This window comes from Mercenaria mercenaria, chromosome 2, assembly GCF_021730395.1.
Source record: "Mercenaria mercenaria strain notata chromosome 2, MADL_Memer_1, whole genome shotgun sequence".
Classification (NCBI taxonomy): domain Eukaryota; kingdom Metazoa; phylum Mollusca; class Bivalvia; order Venerida; family Veneridae; genus Mercenaria; species Mercenaria mercenaria.
Window position 1 is genome coordinate 109,952,659 of NC_069362.1, and position 19,214 is coordinate 109,971,872.

General features: G+C 37.5%; 2 protein-coding genes across 10 annotated transcripts in view; both read left to right on the forward strand.

Moving 5' to 3' along the window:
• The window catches only part of LOC123562448 (sushi, von Willebrand factor type A, EGF and pentraxin domain-containing protein 1-like), a 447,821-nt gene that overhangs the window by 245,483 nt on the left and 183,124 nt on the right, over positions 1 to 19,214 (forward strand). The window contains exon 42 of one of the 8 annotated variants that reach the window (XM_053537526.1): positions 5,451 to 5,611. The exons of the other annotated variants lie outside the window; for them this stretch is intronic. Within the exon in view, the coding sequence (XP_053393501.1) occupies positions 5,451 to 5,467 (17 nt within the window). The 3' untranslated portion in view covers positions 5,468 to 5,611. Of the gene's footprint in view, positions 1 to 5,450; positions 5,612 to 19,214 lie in introns of those variants that run through there. 8 annotated transcript variants of the gene reach the window in all.
• The window catches only part of LOC123562449 (uncharacterized), a 70,881-nt gene continuing 66,581 nt past the window's right edge, over positions 14,915 to 19,214 (forward strand). The window contains exon 1 of one of the 2 annotated variants that reach the window (XM_053537528.1): positions 14,915 to 15,446. In XM_053537528.1, coding sequence (XP_053393503.1) covers positions 15,218 to 15,446 — 229 coding nt within the window. In that variant the 5' untranslated portion in view covers positions 14,915 to 15,217. The remainder of the gene's footprint in view (positions 15,447 to 19,214) is intronic. The other variant, XM_053537527.1, reaches the window with a different exon arrangement.

A 19,214-nucleotide genomic window follows, 5' to 3' on the forward strand; every position in this document is an offset into this window, starting at 1 on the left:
AGCGAATCAAGTGTGGATGTTGCCCGACTGGCTTCTTAACGACTTGGGGTAGAAAGGCAGACATCATGGATCTATACCCAGACAATGTTCTGTAGCTGATTCCCTTGTGAAATTTATTTGCTAAGAAATTAACACAATCTTTTATAGAGGCTGTATAGGGATCAATTTGTTCCTTAATACACCAATTACAGAACATTCTGAATTTAAATACAACGTCTTTTTTGGTACCTTTCCTCCATAGTGCTGACAGTAATTCTCTAGATTTTCTTGAAAAGCCCTCTACTGCGAGACATTGATCGAAATGAGCTATGCAGTCAGACCTAGTGATTCCTGATTTGGATGCAATATCTTGCCGTTGGCTTGACTCACTAGATTTGCTTGTATTGGCAATTTCAAATGTTTGGCTATCAACATTTGTAACAGCAGTGGAAACCAATGTTTTCTCGGCCAATTTGGGACTATCAATATTAATGTGCACTTGTAATTCTGCATGTGTGGCAGAAGCCATAGTATCAATTGCACTGGCGGGAATGCATAAGCATACATGTTCTGCCATGCAATTGACAGGGCATCTGTCGCATATGCCATAGGGTGATGAATCCAAGAGCAAAACAGAGGAGTTTTCTTGTTCTCCACTGTTGCAATAGATTCATCATCGGTTAGCCCCATAGATTGAAAATCTGGTGCACAGCAGTTCTGTTTAGAGACGAATGGCCTTGCACTGTAAAACTTTTCATGTGGCCTACCCAGACTAATGTACTGCTCGCATCTGTGGTCACAGTAACAGTTGACGGGCTGTATTGAAAACATTGCCCTTTTGAATGTTCGCTTCCTGGAACCACCATTGAAGTTTCAATTTTACTGATGGTGGAGACCCATAGAAACTGTTCGTTTTTCTCCTGCTCTTGACACCCGAGGGATACGAAAATAGCTTGATCTGTCAAAGGAACTTTGATATCTATCATACCAGTTCTTGCCATCATATGGTGGCCTTTTTGCAGGAGGTTCTCTATCTCTACTGGATGTGTAGGACTTCCTCTTCGTACCCGAAGAACTTGATGTTTTGCTTACATGTAAGTCAGGTAGTAATTCATCAACTTGTTTACGTTTTTAGTCCCTACTGGTTCGTGTCCGGTCCATAACTCTGTCATCCATGAAGGGATTTTAATATTACAAATGTTCCCCATGATAAGACGACGTGTCATGCCCTAAACCCAGACCCTTAGTCCAAAGGTCAAGGTCACAATTGGAGGTCAAAGGTCAACAGGGTTTTTTTCCTGTCCGGTCCATAACTCCCATCCATGAAGGGATTTTAATATTACTTGGCACAAATGTACCCCATGATGAGACGACGTGTCATGCGCAAAACCCGGACCCCTAGCTTAAAGGTCAAGGTCACAATTGGAGGTCAAATGTCTATCAGGGCTTTTTTCCTGTCCGGTCCACAACTCTCCCATCCATGAAGGGATTTAATATTACGTGACACAAATATTTCCCATGATGAGACGATGTGTCATGCGCAAAACCCGGACCCCTAGCTCAAAGGTCAAGGTCACAATTGGAGGTCAAATGTCAACAGGGCTTTCTTCCTGTTCGGTCCATAACTCTCCCATCCATGAAGGGATTTTACACGTGTCATGTGCAAAACCTGGACCCCTAGCTTAAAGGTCAAGGTCACAATTGGAGGTCAAAAGTCAACAGGTCTTTTTTTCTGTCCAGTCAATAACTCTTCCCATCCATGAAGGGATTTTAATATTACTTGGCACAAATGTGCCTCATAATACGACGATGTGTCATGCACAACTTTCAGACCCCTAGCTTAAAGGTCAAGGTCACACTGTCAAATGTTAACATAGCATGAACAGGATCTGTTTCGTGTCCGGTCCATAACTCTGACATTCATTAAGGGATTTTAATATTACTTGGCACAAATGTTCCCCATGATTAGACGACGTGTCATGCGCAAATCCCGGACCCTTAGCTCAAAAGTCAAGGTCACAATTGGAGGTCAAATGTCAATATGGGTTTTTTTCCTGTCCGATCCAGAACTCTGTCATTCATCAAGGGATTACAATATTACTCGGCATAAATGTTCCCTATGATGAGATGACGTGTCATGCGCAACACCCATTACCCTAGCTTAAAGGTCAAGGTCACACTTTGAGCTCAAAGGTCAATAGGATTTATTTTCTGTCAAGTCTATAACTTAGTCATGCAAAACAGGATTTAGATATCAGTTGGCACAAATATTCCCCTGGATGAGACAACATGTCTTGCGCAAAACCCAGGCCAAATGTCTAATGTCAAGGTCACACTTCGAGACCAAAGGTCAGACACAAGAATGACTGTCTGGAGCATTTCTTCTTCATGCCTGGAGGGATTTTAATGCAACTTGGCACAAATGTTCACCAATATAAGACGGATTGTCATGCGCAAGAACCAGGTCCCTAGGTCTAAGATCAAGGTCATATTTAGAGGTCAAAGGTCAAATTCAAGAATGACTTTGTCCGGAGCATTTCTTCTTCATGCATTGAGGGATTTTGATTTAACTTGGACCAAATGTTCACCACCATGAGGCACCCTTGTTTTTAGAATTACGTCCCTTTGTTTTACTATAAATAGATTTTATTGTAACTTTTTTATTACTGGCCGTAGAGAAAAATCGAGACCACTTTTCTGTGGTACAGCATGCATGTTACATCCAATTTTTAGGTGTATTTTGACCTATCTCTACCTGGTAAAGAGTTTCTTGTATACTTACATTATATAGATTTTTTTTAAGATTAATTTCCGTTTGTTGGTACTATAAATAACTTATATGATAACTTTTTTGTAATCGGCCAAAACAATTCAATATGAAAACAACTGTGGGTTTTTATATATGCACATTTTAATCCAAGTATGTTGTTATAACATATTGTATATATAGTACAATATTGTTTATACATCATTGACAGATATCAGTTCTTTATGTTATACTGCAGGAGAGAAAATTAGGTGCCTTCCAGTAGGGGACTTTGTATTGCATGGCAATACTTAATTCACTTGTTCTTTTCTAGATTTCAGCAGAGACTCAAGTTGGGACCCAAAAATACCATCGCTTTCAAGCGGTAAACTGTAAAGTTCACTTGAATCATTTAATTCATATAATGCAGTGTCTGACATTGCTACGGCACGCCGAGTTATGTGATGGAATGCACCAACATGACCAATTGATCTAATGTGTGAGTGGTCATAGCGAAATACGTTTTTCAAAGTCCTCTTTACTGAAAGAGTCAGACTACACACTGGAGCATTGCAGCTAAATTCTGTCGTACGTATAGCTGCATAATAATACCCATTCTTGCAGCATGAGACCCTTTATATGCAATGCGCTCCACTGTCTTGCAAGGTTGAGTGTAAATCTTCAACACGAGAATTCTGACAGTCATTTTCAACAGAAGAAATAGATGGAGATCTATACCGTGACGGACTAGGTGAGCTAGAACTTGAACTACGACTTCTACCTTTACTTTTTGTCAGCTAGTTCAGCAACATGTCGAACTTTTTATCGAATTTCTTTTCAAGTTCGTCATAACGGTTGCGACGTTTCTTATTTGGGGCTTTCACCGACGACGTCTCAGAAGTTTGTGGAACTTTTTTGGGCGAGCATCCTTCCACAATTTTGCCTTCCTCAGCTGTATTCTGTGGCGTATATTGTTCTTCGGAGCGTCGAATCTGCTCTTCAGACATAATAACAAGTCAAACACTTGCTCCACCTACCAAAAGACAAAAAACAAATAGCGGAGAAACAAATCACGTCTTTTCAGTAACGCCGATAAAATGAAACTAACGTGTTTGGGAGAGATGTGCGTGCGCACCGGTGTATTGTGAGTTCTACACGCTGTAAAAATCGCTCATGGGTAGGTTAAAGAGGACTAAATTAACCCGACAGAATATGCAAATAGTAATGTAAGGTAAGTCTTTTGGAAGAAATTAAATGGGTCATGTGGTGTCAAAAACTAGGTCAGTAGGTAAGATGAAAGGAAAAGCTTGTGAACTCTCTAAAGGCCACAGTTTTGACCCAATATTTATGAAACGTTCTCAGAATGATTGCCTTGATGATGTCTAGGTCAAGATTGAATCTGGGACATTTGGGGCCGAAAACTAGGTCACCCAGTCAAATTGAAGGAAAGGCTTGTGAACACTTCAGAGGCCACAATTTTGACTCAGTCTTTATGAAACTTGGTCAGAATGTTTGTCTTGATGATTTCTAGGTTAAGTTTGAAACTGGATCATGTTGAATCAAAAACTAGGTCACAGTGCCACATCAGAAGAAAGTCTTATCAACACTCTAGAGACCATAATTATAGTTTGAAACTATAAGAATTAATCGAAATATTTGTCTTGATAATCTATTAGTCATGCTTGAATCTGGGTCATGTGGGGTCAAAAATTAGGTCACCCGGTCAAATCAAAGGAAAAGCTTGCGAAAACCCTAGAGGCCACAGTTTTAACCAATCTTTATGAAATTTTGCCAGAATGTTTATCTTGATGATTTCTAGGCCAAGTGCGAAAATGGGTTATATGGGGTCAAAAACTAGGTCAGTAGGTCAGATCAAAGGAAAAGCTTGTGAAAACTCAAGAGGCCACAGTTGTGACTTGATCTTTATGAAATTTGGTCAGAATGTTTGTCTTGATGATCTCTAGGTCAAGTTTGAATCTAGATCATGTTTGGTCAAAAACTAGGTCAGTTGGCCAGATCGCAGGAAAAGCTTGTGAACACTCAAGAGGTCAAAGTTGTGACTCAATCTTTATAAAATTTTGTCAGAATGTGTATCTTGATGATCTCTAGGTTCAAATTTAATCTGGGTCATTTAGGAGTTTAAAACTATGTCACCTATTCAATTCAAAGGAAAAGTTTGTGAACACTCTAAAGGCAACAGTTGTGACTCAGTCTATATGAAACTTGATCAGAATGTTTGTCTTTAGGTTGATAGATGATCTTTAGTTTTAATTTGAAACTGGGTCATTTGGGGTCAGAAACTAGGTCAGTAGGCCAGATAAACTCTGGTGAGCTATATAGGGACATCATGGTCCTCTTGTTTCTTTAATTTCATGTATTTTATAATTTCAGAGAAACAAGAAATTTAATGTTTGTTAGCTCACCTGTCACGAAGTGACAAGGTGAGCTATTGTGACCGCTTGATGTCCGTCGTGCGTTGTGCGTCGTCCATCGTGCGTAGTCCGTCGTCCTTCGTCCGTCGTGCGTCAACAAATTTGTGACTCAATCTATATGAAACTTGATCAGAATGTTTGTCTTTAGGTTGATAGATGATCTTAAGTTTTAATTCGAAACTGGGTCATTTGGGGTCAGAAACTAGGTCAGTAGGCCAGATAAACTCTGGTGAGCGATATAGGGCCATCATGGCCCTCTTGTTTCTTTAATTTCATGTATTTTATAATTTCAGAGAAACAAGAAATTTAATGGACATGACCGCTTGATGTCCGTCGTGCGTTATGCGTCGTCCATCGTGCCTAGTCCGTCGTCCATCGTGCGTCAACCATTTCTAAAGAAATCTTCTTCTTGAAAACCACTGGGCACAATTGCACCAAACTTCACAGGAATGATCCTTGGGTACCTCCCTTTCAAAATTGTTCAAAGAATTGAATTCCATATAGAACTCTGGTTGCCATGGCAACCGAAAGGAAAAAATTTAAAAATCTTCTTGTCCAAAATCACAGGGCCTAAGGCTATGGTGTGTAGCATCTAGTGGTCCTCTACCAAAATTGTTCTTATTATCCCCCTAGGGTCAGATATGGCCCCGCCCCGTGGGTCACATGGTTTATATATAGGGAAAACTTTGAAAATCTTCTTGTACAAAACCACATGGCCTAGGGCTTTGATATTTGGTATGTAGCATTATCTAGTGGTCCTCTACCAAGATTATTCAAATTATCCCCCTAGGGTCAAATATGGCCCCGCCCCGGGGGTCCCAAGTTTTACATAAACTTATATAGGAAAAAAGTTTAAAAGTATCCTTGTCTAAAACCACAACACTTAGACCTTTGATATTTGATTTGTAGCATTGTCTTATGGTCCTCAACCAAAATTATTCAAATTGTACCCCTTTGGTGAAAAGAGGCCCTGCCTGGGGATCCCAAGTTTTATAAGGACTTATATAGGAAAAAGCTTTAAAAAATTTCTTGTCTGAAACCATTGATATTTGGTATGCTACATTGTCTAGTAGACCTCTACCAAAATTGTTCAAATTATGCCCCTGGGGTTAAAAGAGGCCCCGCCCTGGGGTCACTTAGTTATTATGTGAGTTATATAGGAAAAACTACTTTAAAATCATATGATCCTATTTCCAAGACTGTTTAATTAAGAAATAATAAGTTCCCAAACGTGGTTTATCGTAGAATAACCCGTGTTTTGAGTTCTTATGCGTAAGAATATATCACGAAGGCCGTAGGCCTGAGTGATATATCGTTTGTAATAAGAACGAAGAACTCGGGTTCTTCTACGATATATCACACTTGGGAACATGTTATTTTGATTCTAATATGACATACTAGTATCGCCAGTGTTAGAGAAAATGGTAACTACTTTTTACGACCGTGCTACGCACCTAGATCGGATGACTTCATTGCACGCGAGTGGTTTATTGCAGAATAACCCGAGATAGATTTTGCTCTATATGTATGTAGGTTATTCGTTGGTCGTGTTAGAATTATAATTACCTGATGACCTCAAGTAATATGATGTCACCTGACTGTGACCTTGACCTACTGACCTACTTTCTTGCTTTTTTACGATATAGCCTTGAAATTTTGATGACATACACAGTTTTGCACACAAATCGTAAAACTGAATTTCATTGACCATAAATGTGACCTGTTGACTTTCCTAATATTTTATCATCAGTTTGACATTTGAAACATGTAGCTCATATTACTCAGATGAGCGATCCAGGGTCATCATGACCCTCTTGTTAATTTTCAGCATCAAGAACAGATTATACAATGTTAGTGAATGCTGCTATGGGCCAGCAGCCTCCAACCTTGCAGACAACCTTTAGATTAAGCACTAATGAACTGTCTGTAATGATGAAAGTCAAAGTCCACCATGTTGCTAGTAATGGGGATCTTCCACTAGCCACATTATTTGCTTTAATGGTGTACGTAATACCTACAATTCACTTTTACTTGAAATAGCTGTGTACTTTGCTTGCATTCTCTGTGCAAGTAAAACTTACTCTTCCCCAGTGTACATTTCTTATACGAGGGTTTTTCACAAGTAACTTATACTTCTGCTATCAGTTGTCGTATACATGTATTTTGTAAATAGCAGTGGGCAGTATATCATTGTAATTTGCAATCTTTCTGTAATAGGTCATACATTTTTGTAACATTTTTCTGATATGTGAAGCGCATCGAACATTTCTATTACCATAGCCATGCATAACTGGTACAGTCGCATCTGATCTGTCGTGATTTGAATTCGATCGCCAATAATTGCACTAATAGTATAATTGTTTGCCCAAAAATACATCAAAGTGCAGCGATATGCACCTGTAGTATAGTTTCAGTCCGACGTGGGAGGCGAAAGAAAACAACGTAGAAACTAAGTGAGTTTTAATGTTTTAATGCATGTAATGTCGTCATCGACTCGCAAAGATAATATGACAGTTGCTTAGTTATGGAGAAATTTTGTTGAACAGCAACTGAAATTCATAAACTAAAGAAAAGGCGCCACAACATTATGTTGTCACCCGTGCCTTTATCTTCAAGTGGTATAAACAATTCTCAAATGGTCCAGAATTGCTTAAAGACAGCGAAGATGGAGGGAGAAAATGGAAAAACTGCAAATGGACATTGGGACATTAATACCAATGTATGACGCCGTATATAAAGACCAAGTACTCACGTTGAGTACCCTGTCCAAGATATGTAGCATAAGTGTTTATACAATTTGAATATTCTAAACAATTTGTTTTGACTTAAGTATTTCTTATGAAAATTTATAAAGGAAATTTATAAATATCAATAAATGCTTAAACTTAATGATGGCACAAAGTCATTAACGTCTTTGAAATATGATCGCCGTCCGCCAGATCCGTGTAAGTGACTGTTTTTAGGAGGCAGTATTCCTGATTACATGATCATAATCACTTCAGATTTGCAGTGCAGTCAGTAAAAAGTATAATTGTAAAAGAGAAAAGTCTATGTTATTTTGAAGAGCCCTCGTATAAGTCGAATAAACTATTACTTTGCTTGCATTTCTTGTTTAAGTGAAATCAACCTTTGCCCTTTTTGTATTTCTTGTGTAAGTAAATTCAACCTTTGCTCTGTTTGCATTTCTTGTGTAAGTAAATTCAACCTTTGCTTTGTTTGCATTTCTTGTGTAAGTAAATTCAACCTTTGCTATGTTTGCATTTCTTGTGTAAGTAAATTCAACCTTTGCTCTGTTTGCATTTCTTGTGTAAGTAAATTCAACCTTTGCTCTGTTTGCATTTAGCCGACCAGTACAGTCATTATTTGTCCACATTTATTGTGAAAGTAAAATCAATTTTTGCTCTGTTAGCATTTGTTATGGAAGTAAAATCAGCTTTTACTCTGTGCATTACTAGTACCAATGGCAGTGAATCAACTCTTGCTCTGTTTGCATTAATCCTGTCATTGCCCGCATTTGTTGTGAAAGTAAAATCAATTTTTGCTCTGTTAGCATTTGTTATGGAAGTAAAATCAACTTTTACTCTGTGCATTACCAATGTCAGTAAAATCAACTCTTGCTCTGTTTGCATTAATCCTGTCATTGCCCGCATTTGTTGTGAAAGTAAAATCAATTTTTGCTCTGTTAGCATTTGTTATGGAAGTAAAATCAACTTTTACTCTGTGCATTACCAATGTCAGTAAAATCAACTCTTGCTCTGTTTGCATTAATCCTGTCATTGCCCGCATTTGTTGTGAAAGGAAAATCAATTTTTGCTCTGTTAGCATTTGTTATGGAAGTAAAATCAACTTTTACTCTGTGCATTACCAATGTCAGTAAAATCAACTCTTGCTCTGTTAGCATTTGTTGTGGAAGTAAAATCAGCTTTTACTCTGTGCATTACCAATGTCAGTAAAATCAACTCTTGCTCTGTTTGCATTTCTTGTGTAAGTAAATGTTTACATTGTTTAAGTTATTAGTCCCCTACTAGTGAAAGGCCAGATGGGACTATAGGAATGCCATCTGTTCATCTGTCCGCCCTGTAATTACTCAAAACGTAGTCAAACTAGGTTCATAAAACTTTGTATGTAAGAGGAGGATATGTGAATTATGACATACATGATTAATTATTCTTGTTTAAAGGTTAAGGTACCTATTTAAGGTCAGGTAAACGTTTAATTGCATTGAAGGAGTTTGTATCACTAAACAAAAAATTTGTTGTGTGTCGCACACGTTGATGGTCAAAGGTAAAAAGAAGGTCACTATTGAAGGTCAATTAGAATTTTTTTTTTCGTTTCAGAACACCAGATTTGGAATTGCCTGATAGTATTGTATTTGACTTTTCATTGACTGTCGATATTCATGGAATTTTCGTTACATATGGGTTGGAAGAAGCCAAGGGTATATATTTTACTGTCAATTTTGGAAACTCTCTATTTAATGGAGAGTGGCATCACGTGGGTATTGCAATAGACAGTGAAGGAATGTTATCAGCAACCATTGACTCGTTACATGTTAACGATCCAGTATATATTGGGCGCAACTTGTCTCTTGACTACAAGTAAGTTATTGTTTGTATTTCAATATGACAGTTTACCTGGATTACATATTGGGGAATAGAACAAGGGTTTGTAGATAAGGGTTCGTTGTGAACCTGTCTGAATCGTCTGGTTGAGCATAGTTAACTGGATTTAGGGTTAAATGAACTCTCATTGACTTAATGTACCTTGACTTCATCTCAAGACCTGCCTTTAGATTTCAATAAAACTTCAAGGTCATCATTATTATTATGTGTAGATGAGCTACCCTTATGGAAGTTGACAAGTTCTTTGAGAACTACCCATTCCTGTGTTTTAGTGAACCTTTATGTATGACATATTCTATTTACTACAAAAACAAAAATGTCTTATTAATCCTTAATCCCCCATCACAAGTGATGGGGGTTATAGGAATGGTCTCCATCCGTCCTTCCGTCCTTTTATAACATTTTTGTCCGCTCTGTATCTCCTAAACCCTTGAAGGATTTTTATGAAAGTTGGGTATAATGATCACCTCATCAAGCCAATGTGCAGAACCCATGAGTCAGCCATGTCGAATCAAGGTCAAGGCCACAACTGAAGGTCAGAGGATTGAGCTTTCCATTTCGTTTCCGCTCTGTTTCTCCTAAACCTCTTGAAGGATAAACATGAAACTTAGGTCAAATTATTACCTCGTCAAGACAATATGCAGAGACTATGAGTCAGCCATGCCACCTCAAGGTCAAGGTCACAACTCGAGGTTAAAGTAAAGGTTTGAGCCTTTCATTTCGTGTCCGCTCTAAATCTCCTTAACGCCTTGAAGGATAATCATGAAACTTGGATCAAATGCTCTTCTCATCAAGACGATGTGCAGAACCCCATAAGTCAGCCATTTCAGCTCAAGGTCAAGGTTACAACTCGAGGTCAAAGGTTTAAACCTTTGAATTTGTGTCCGCTCTGTATTTCCTAAACCCCTTGAAGGATTTTCATCAATATTTGGTCAAATGATCCCCTCATCAAGACGATGTGCAAAACTTATGAGTCAATCATGTTGGCTCAAGGTCAAGGTCACACTTCCGGGTCAAAGGTTTGAGCCTTCCATTTTGTGTCCACTCTGTATCTCCTAATGCCCTTGAAGGATTCATATGAAACCTGGGACAAATGATCATCTATCCAAGATGATGTGCAAAACTTATGAGTCAGCCATGCTGGATCAAGGTCAAGGTCACAACTTGGTGTCAAATATTTGAGCCTTCCATTTTGTGTGAACTGTGTATCTCCTAAATCCCTTGAAGGAATTTCATCAAACTTGGGTCAAATGATCACATCATCAAGAGCTCATGAGTCAGCCAGGTCAACTCAAGTTCAAGTTCACAACTCAAGGTCCAAGGTTTGAGCTATGTATCTTCTAAATCCTTATTAAGATTTTCATGAAACTTGGGTCAAATGGTCACCTCTTCAAGATGTTGTGCAGAATTCATGGGTCAGCCATATCAGTTCAAGGTCAAGGCACAGTTCAAGGTCAAAGGTGTACCCTTTCACTATCCATAACAGTGACGGGGGATTTAGCTGTGTTTCAGACTGCCTTGTCAAGGTTAAAGTTGAACGCATGGAGAAATGTGTGTTTCTGGTTAGATTTTGACTGAATTTGGTATTTAACCTTGAGGCAGCTCTAGTAACATTTTTCCAGTTTGTAATGGAATTAAAGATGTTTCATACCTCATACAGAGCTAAAGATATGTTGTTTCATGTGATGCCAATTAAAAGTGTTTTATCTCACGAGTCTTTGCCATTTTCAGCTAGAGACAATAGTGATGGAGTATTAAAAGAAGACAAACAAACAAACAAACTGTAGGACTATCATGTTCAAAAGCAATAACAATGTTTTCTGATGTGGTCAAATCATTGAACAGAATTGTAGAATATTAGATATATTAACAAAAAAGAGCAATTCACTTTGATATTCTTAACATGATTATTACCGTCACAATTGCATTTTTAACATTGCTTGCTTTTTTGCAGAGTTTTATTAGATTTTAAGGGATGAATTGTATCTCATTATTTCTTTGTTTGTCGATGAATATTTATATGTTGTCAATATTTAAGATAACATGAAAATAAGATAAATATTTGCAGTATTGTCAATCTTTATTATTGATCTAGTGATGACTATATTACATTTATTTCATATAATATATAAATAAGGTTGGGATATATGTTGGTCGCTCGAGAAAGTGAGTCGATAGGGTGGTCGTTGCGTTTCATAGACCGAAAGGAGACCAGGCGCATCTAGCAAATCAGAACTTTTAACAAAAACCTGTACTTTAAATGTAATGCAATGCAAGGGCTTGAAGCAACTCAAGCAAACTCATACCCTTATGGCTAATGGCATCCAAGACACACCAGTGCATTACCGCAAGAGTCCAACCAATTGTGTTATTGCATGCTTCCCCTTTCAACGGGAACTATTGGAGACCACTAACAGCGTAGAGAAGGAAGGACAAACAATCACACAACCGGATCAGTGGTGCCAGTATGGTAATTTGCGTTATACTGATGCCTTATGCAAAACAGTTAAGCTAGCTAGGTCTTACGAAGTACTGTAAGGGCCACACCTAGTGACCCCAAACTACACACAAGGTAATTACAATTAAAGTGGTAAATGGCATCGTATACAATTTACGGTAAGAGATGCAATTGACTGATGCTGAACACTAAACAACAACGTAAACTGCAAATTCAACGAACTCGAAGCAACTGGCTTCAATCTGAAAAGTAGATCCTTCGGAAGCACCGAGAACAAGGCATCAGTGAAAACCGCAGACTAGGTTTGATTCGAGTCTGTTGAGCACTTATGGAAAATGCAACTGCACATGCCCTCTAGCATCGGCTTCAGCTGTATTCAATCTTCAGATCTGAATTAGTTGAAATCAATGATCCCGAAGGACCAGAAAACAGAACAACGCTGAGATGAAGTCGGGGTTTTTTTTAACGGTCACCACACAGCACTTAACACCTGCTGTTGTGAAGCAAATAAAATCTGAAAAGTAGATCCCTCGGAAGCACCGAGAACAAGGCCAACAGTGAAAATTGCAGTCTCGGTTTGATTGAGTCTGTTCATGAGCACTTATTGAAAATGCAACACTGCCCAAGCTCCATATCACTGGCTTAAGCAGTATTCCATCTTCAGATCTGAATAAGTTGAAATCAATGATCCCGAAGGACCAGACAATATTGCAACACTGAGACGAAGTCGGGGCGACTTTTTACGGCTGCCACACAGCACTTAACACCTGCTGTTGTGAAGTAAATAAAATCTGAAAAGTAGATCCCTCAGAAGCACCGAGAAAAAGGCAAACAATGGAAATTGTAGACTCGGTATCATTGAGTCAAGTCAACCACAGCCAAAGTATACACGGTAACATGTACAGCAAATGCATTGCAACTGACGCAGTTCTCCGATCTCAAACACCCATCTTGCGTCATGAGCATAACTGAATACCAATGACAAAAGAGAGAAAGTCGATAAACTGAAAATTCATGAATGTCGCCAAACAAAAATGTTCTAAAAGGTATAAAAGCTAGTATGCATCACCTTCTGGTCAATAGAATTTGAGCGACAGACAAAACAAAAGAAATAATAATAATAACATTTTTTAAACAGTGTCAAAATGATTTAATATTAGATTCCGCATTACATATGGTAAGGCTGGAAGAGTCAGACTGAAATTCACATTGTATAATCCTGATATGACACAGTGAAAAACCGTTCAACATCAAACTGTCACTACATCCTGACCTAGTAAGAAGTTTTACAATGCACACTGATATCTACGGTAATGTTTAGCCAATGTAAGTCAAGGTCCTAGGATATCAAAGAAAATGTTGATAACCTGAAAAAAAAATACTGGAAGCAGCAAATCTGATACAATATCAACTACTTTTATTACCATATTTACGCAACAATTGATACAATAGATACAATATGAACATGTACAGTTAATTTTACATTCTTGAAAATGTAAAGGGGTGTGGCGGGAGGAAAGATTTTAACTTGTACTTTTGTAAGTTACATCGGAACTAAGAAAGTTGCATGTGACCATTAAATAGTGGTTTAGCAGAGGACTTGTTCAATAAACACCAGTATGAGAAACTTCTATATAACACAGGAGCCAAATTCATTCACAGGTATTACGGATTGCCTGGCAAAGACGGCACGGTTATTACTCAGAATAATAAACAAAATAAGTTGTTATATTTGTTCCTTGATATTTTAATTTAAAAAAAAAGATTAGACAGTTATGGCCCTAAAATGGCGATCTCTGATGTGTTTCTTTTCAGTGCTCAGCTTAGACTTGGATATGGTTATATCTTAGAGTATCAAGACGTTGAAGTGTATGACACATACCTAGAACGAAAGGTCTTTTCCAATGCTTTGGTTGGCAAAAAGCCTTTTGTAAACCCTATTCAGCGTTTTGAAAACTTTGATTTTCCGCCTTCAGCAAAGTTTAGCATGGATCCTCTTCAAACAAACATTATGAGTGAGTCTTCTCTTATAAACAAACAATGGAATATTGATAGTTCGTTACTAATGAGTGCAAGTCAACATAGCCAACGTATACGGTAACATTCAGCAAATGCATGCAAACTGACGCAGTCTCGATCTCAACACTCATCTTGTGCGTCATGACATACGAATACCAATGACAAAAGAGAGAAGTCCGTAAACTGTAAATTCATGATGTCGCCACAAAATTTCTAAAGGTATTAAAAGCTAGTATGCATCACTTCTGGTCAATAGAATTTGAGCGACAGACAAAACAAAAGAAATAATAATAATAACATTTTTTAAACAGTGTCAAAATGATTTAATATTAGATTCCGCATTACATATGGTAAGGCTGGAAGAGTCAGACTGAAATTCACATTGTATAATCCTGATATGACACAGTGAAAAACCGTTCAACATCAAACTGTCACTACATCCTGACCTAGTAAGAAGTTTTACAATGCACACTGATATCTACGGTAATGTTTAGCCAATGTAAGTCAAGGTCCTAGGATATCAAAGAAAATGTTGATAACCTGAAAAAAAAATACTGGAAGCAGCAAATCTGATACAATATCAACTACTTTTATTACCATATTTACGCAACAATTGATACAATAGATACAATATGAACATGTACAGTTAATTTTACATTCTTGAAAATGTAAAGGGGTGTGGCGGGAGGAAAGATTTTAACTTGTACTTTTGTAAGTTACATCGGAACTAAGAAAGTTGCATGTGACCATTAAATAGTGGTTTAGCAGAGGACTTGTTCAATAAACACCAGTATGAGAAACTTCTATATAACACAGGAGCCAAATTCATTCACAGGTATTACGGATTGCCTGGCAAAGACGGCACGGTTATTACTCAGAATAATAAACAAAATAAGTTGTTATATTTGTACCTTGATATTTTAATTTAAAAAAAAAAAGATTAGACAGTTATGGCCCTAAAATGGCGATCTCTGATGTGTTTCTTTTCAGTGCTCAGCTTAGACTTGGATATGGTTATATCTTAGAGTATCAAGACGTTGAAGTGTATGACACATACCTAGAACGAAAGGTCTTTTCCAATGCTTTGGTTGGCAAAAAGCCTTTTGTAAACCCTATTCAGCGTTTTGAAAACTTTGATTTTCCGCCTTCAGCAAAGTTTAGCATGGATCCTCTTCAAACAAACATTATGAGTGAGTCTTCTCTTATTGTAACTCATTTATAAATTGATATGATAGTTTTCTGTTAGGCTAATGAGTTTTGCAATAGTAAATTAGACGTAATAGGTCAAACACAGCTGAGGTATGCAGTAACATGAGAACTGGTCATACGTAAGTCACTTGTCTTGTGCAGCTCATGGAATAGGTCATATGTATCTGAATCATAGAGCAGCTCCTTAAATAGGTCTTGTACTACTTATTTGTGTAGCAGCTCACAAAATAGGTAATGTACAGCTGGTTGCACAGCTGCATAAAGGAAAAAGGGTCATACACAGCTGAAAGTACTTTAGCTCATTAGATAGGTCATACATCACTAAAAAGTGCAAAAGCTCATGAAATAGGTCATTAAATATTTGATTATGCAATTGCACAAAAATAAGTTATACGCAGTGGAATTACAAAAGATCATGCATATGCATTAGCTCACTAAATGTGTTGTACACAACTGAAAAGTGTAATAACTCGTGAAATAGTTCATGCACAGCTGATTGTACAGCACATTAATACATAAGTCATACACAGCTAAAATGTCCAGTAGCTCATGAAATAGTTGACACACAGCTTTCTGTGCATTAGCTCCTGAAATAGGTGATAGATAGATAACTGTACAGTATCACATTGAATAAGTCATACAGAGCTGATTGTGTGGTTGCTAATGAAATAGGTCATTAAATAAGTCGTACACAGCTAATATTGCAGTATCTTATTGATATAGCAACTGATTGTGCCACAGCTCATTAGTTAAATCATTCTTGGTAGCTGATTGTGCATAAGCTCATTAAGCAAGATAAACAAAGTTGATTGTAAAGTATCTCATGAAATGCATCATACACAACTGAAGTATGCAGTACCTTGTGAATAAGATTATGCATAGCAAAATGTACAGAAGCTTACCAAAGTGATACACAACAGAATTTTTGCAGTAATTCGATAAATAGGTCGTACAAAACTGATTTTACAGTAGCTTGAAAATAGGTTATAAACATATGAATTTTGCATAGTGGTTGAAAAAGGTCATACTCAGAAGAGTTTTCAGTAGGTTCTAAAACAGTTCATAGACAGCTAATTATACAGTAGCTCTTTGAATAGGTCATACTAAGCTTGTGTGGTAGCTCATTAAAAAAGTCATACACAGCTGTTTGTACAGAAGCTCATTATATAGGTCAGACACAGCAGATTGTGTAGTAACTCATTAAAAAGGTCAGACACAATTCATTGTGCAGTATATAGCTCAGTAAATACGTCATACTACTAGCCGACCAGGGATACCTGACAGTGTCGTCATATTGTGTTTACTTTCCAATGTTTACCTTATATTGTACTGGATTGTCATTATGTTTCTTTACCAATAGCCTGTATGGATACGTAGCCCAGAGGACAACGGCGCTGTCGTAATAACCGAAAGGTACCGAGTTCGAATCCGAACGGCGGATTTTTTTTCCTGCAAAGTATTTTCTTATTCATCTATATAGTTATCTTGATTTTTTGTGTTTCACGAATTATGCATACAGAATAAACTTTGTAGAAAACGTTAGTCATTTCACACCACATAAAATGGCTAAAATGCCAATGAGCACGATTTTAACTGTAACGAGCCTTTGGAGAATATTGAGAAAGCTACATGTATTCTAAAACACAATGGACTGACTGACATATGTTACATTAACATTTGGTATACTTCATAATGAAATAAATGGTTGATAATTAAACTAACACGAAATACATATAAAACAACATTTCAACAACAAATCAAGGAAAACAAATGTAACTGGTCTTTCAAACAATATATTTTTTGCTACAAAATAAATATCAAGTATACCTCGCCTATAGTAGTCGCAACTTGACCGCGATGGTTGACCTTAGGCTGATTATTCATATCGATTATTTCATTGTAGAAATCAAGGGTGCTTAGGGTAGCCATGTATATTTATATGGAATTAGTTTGTATATAGTGCAGTATCAAAGTATATATACTTACATTTGATCAGATAAAACTTTCCAATACACTAATTTATATTTACACAAATTTATATTTCCTTTTTCTCGTACAGCTCGTGTTTTACGTACACTCCTTTTTAACAATAGGTTGTGTCTCATTATGTATTATAATGCAAAGTTCAACCATCGGGGTCAAGTTGCGTCCACTATACCACTGGTTTCGAACTTACATCGCCCGCATGACAAGTAGCCAACACATCCACTGGGCCATACCTTACTTATAGATTCTGATATGATAAGGACATATTTCTATTTAATATAAGTATACATCCGTTTGGGGATATTCCATGGTTATTTATAGTTTGTTGACAAAATGACGTCACTGTCAAAAATTGTCGGTGGATTAGTAAGCACATTGTACAGTAGTTCATTAAATAGGTCAGACACAGTTGTTTGTGCTGTAGCTCATTAGATAGGCCCAACAAAGTTGATTTTGAAGTAGTTCATTAGATAGGTCAGACACAGCTGATTTTTCAGTGGCTCAGTAAATAAGTCCTAGATAACTGATCATACAGTAGCTCTTTAAATAGGTCAGACACAGCTGATTCAGCTGTTGCTCATTAAAAGGGTCAGACGTAACTGATTGTGCAGTAGCTCATTTAATAGAATAGAAAAAGTAGAAACTTCACAGGTCGCTCAACACGACAAAAACGAAAATGTTGCAGGCTCGGTTTGATTGAGCCTGTTCACGGACGGTAGTGGAAGTACATGCTACCGTCCATGCCCTCTAGCCCCGGGTTGAGCAGAACTCAACATTTACACATGCTAAAAGTACAAAAAGCAATTCAGAGACATCCGCAGATGTATTCAAACGGCGGTGAACATGGAACCTTCAATGATAGGTCATACACAGCTGATTGGACAAAAGCTTATGAAAAAGATTATACACAGTTGATTGTCCAGTAGGTCATTAATTAGGCCATGCACAGTTGATTTTGCAGCAGCTCAATAAATAGGTCATACACAGCTGATTGTAAGTAGCTCATATAATAGGTCAGACACAGCTGATTGTGCAGTAGCTCATTAAATAAGTCAAAAGCTGTTGAATGTGCAATAGCTCATCAGCTCATTAAGTAGGGCATACAAAGCGGATTGTGCAGTAGCACATTAAATAGGTCATACACAAATTATTGTGCAGAAGCTCTTTGAATAGGTTAGGCACAGCTGTTTGTGCTGTAGCTCATTTATAGGGTCGGACACAACTGATTGTGCAGTAACGCATTCAATAGGTCATTCATAGTTAATTTTGTAGTAGCTCATTCAATAGGTAAGACACAACTGATAGTAAAGTAGCTCATTAAAGAGGACATCCACAGCTGATTGTGCAGTAGCTTATTAAATATGTCACACACAGCTGATTGCACAGTAGCCCATAAATAGGTCATTCATAGTTGATTGTGCGGTAGCTCATTAAATAGGTCAGACACTGTTGATTTTTTAGTTCTTCATTATATAAGTCAGACAAAACAGATTGAGCCGTAGCTGATTTAATAGGTCATATACTAGTGATTGTGCATTAGGTCATTAAAAAGGTCAGGCACAGGTGATTGTGCAGTATCTCAGTAAATAGGTCATACACAACTGATTGTGCAGTAGCTCATTAAATAGTTCAGACACTGGTGATTGTGTAATTGCTAACTGAATAGGTCAGACAAAGAAGTTTGTACAGCAGCTGATGTAATAGGTCATACACAGATGAATGTAAAAAAGCTCATTAAATAGGTTAGGCACAGCTCATTGGAC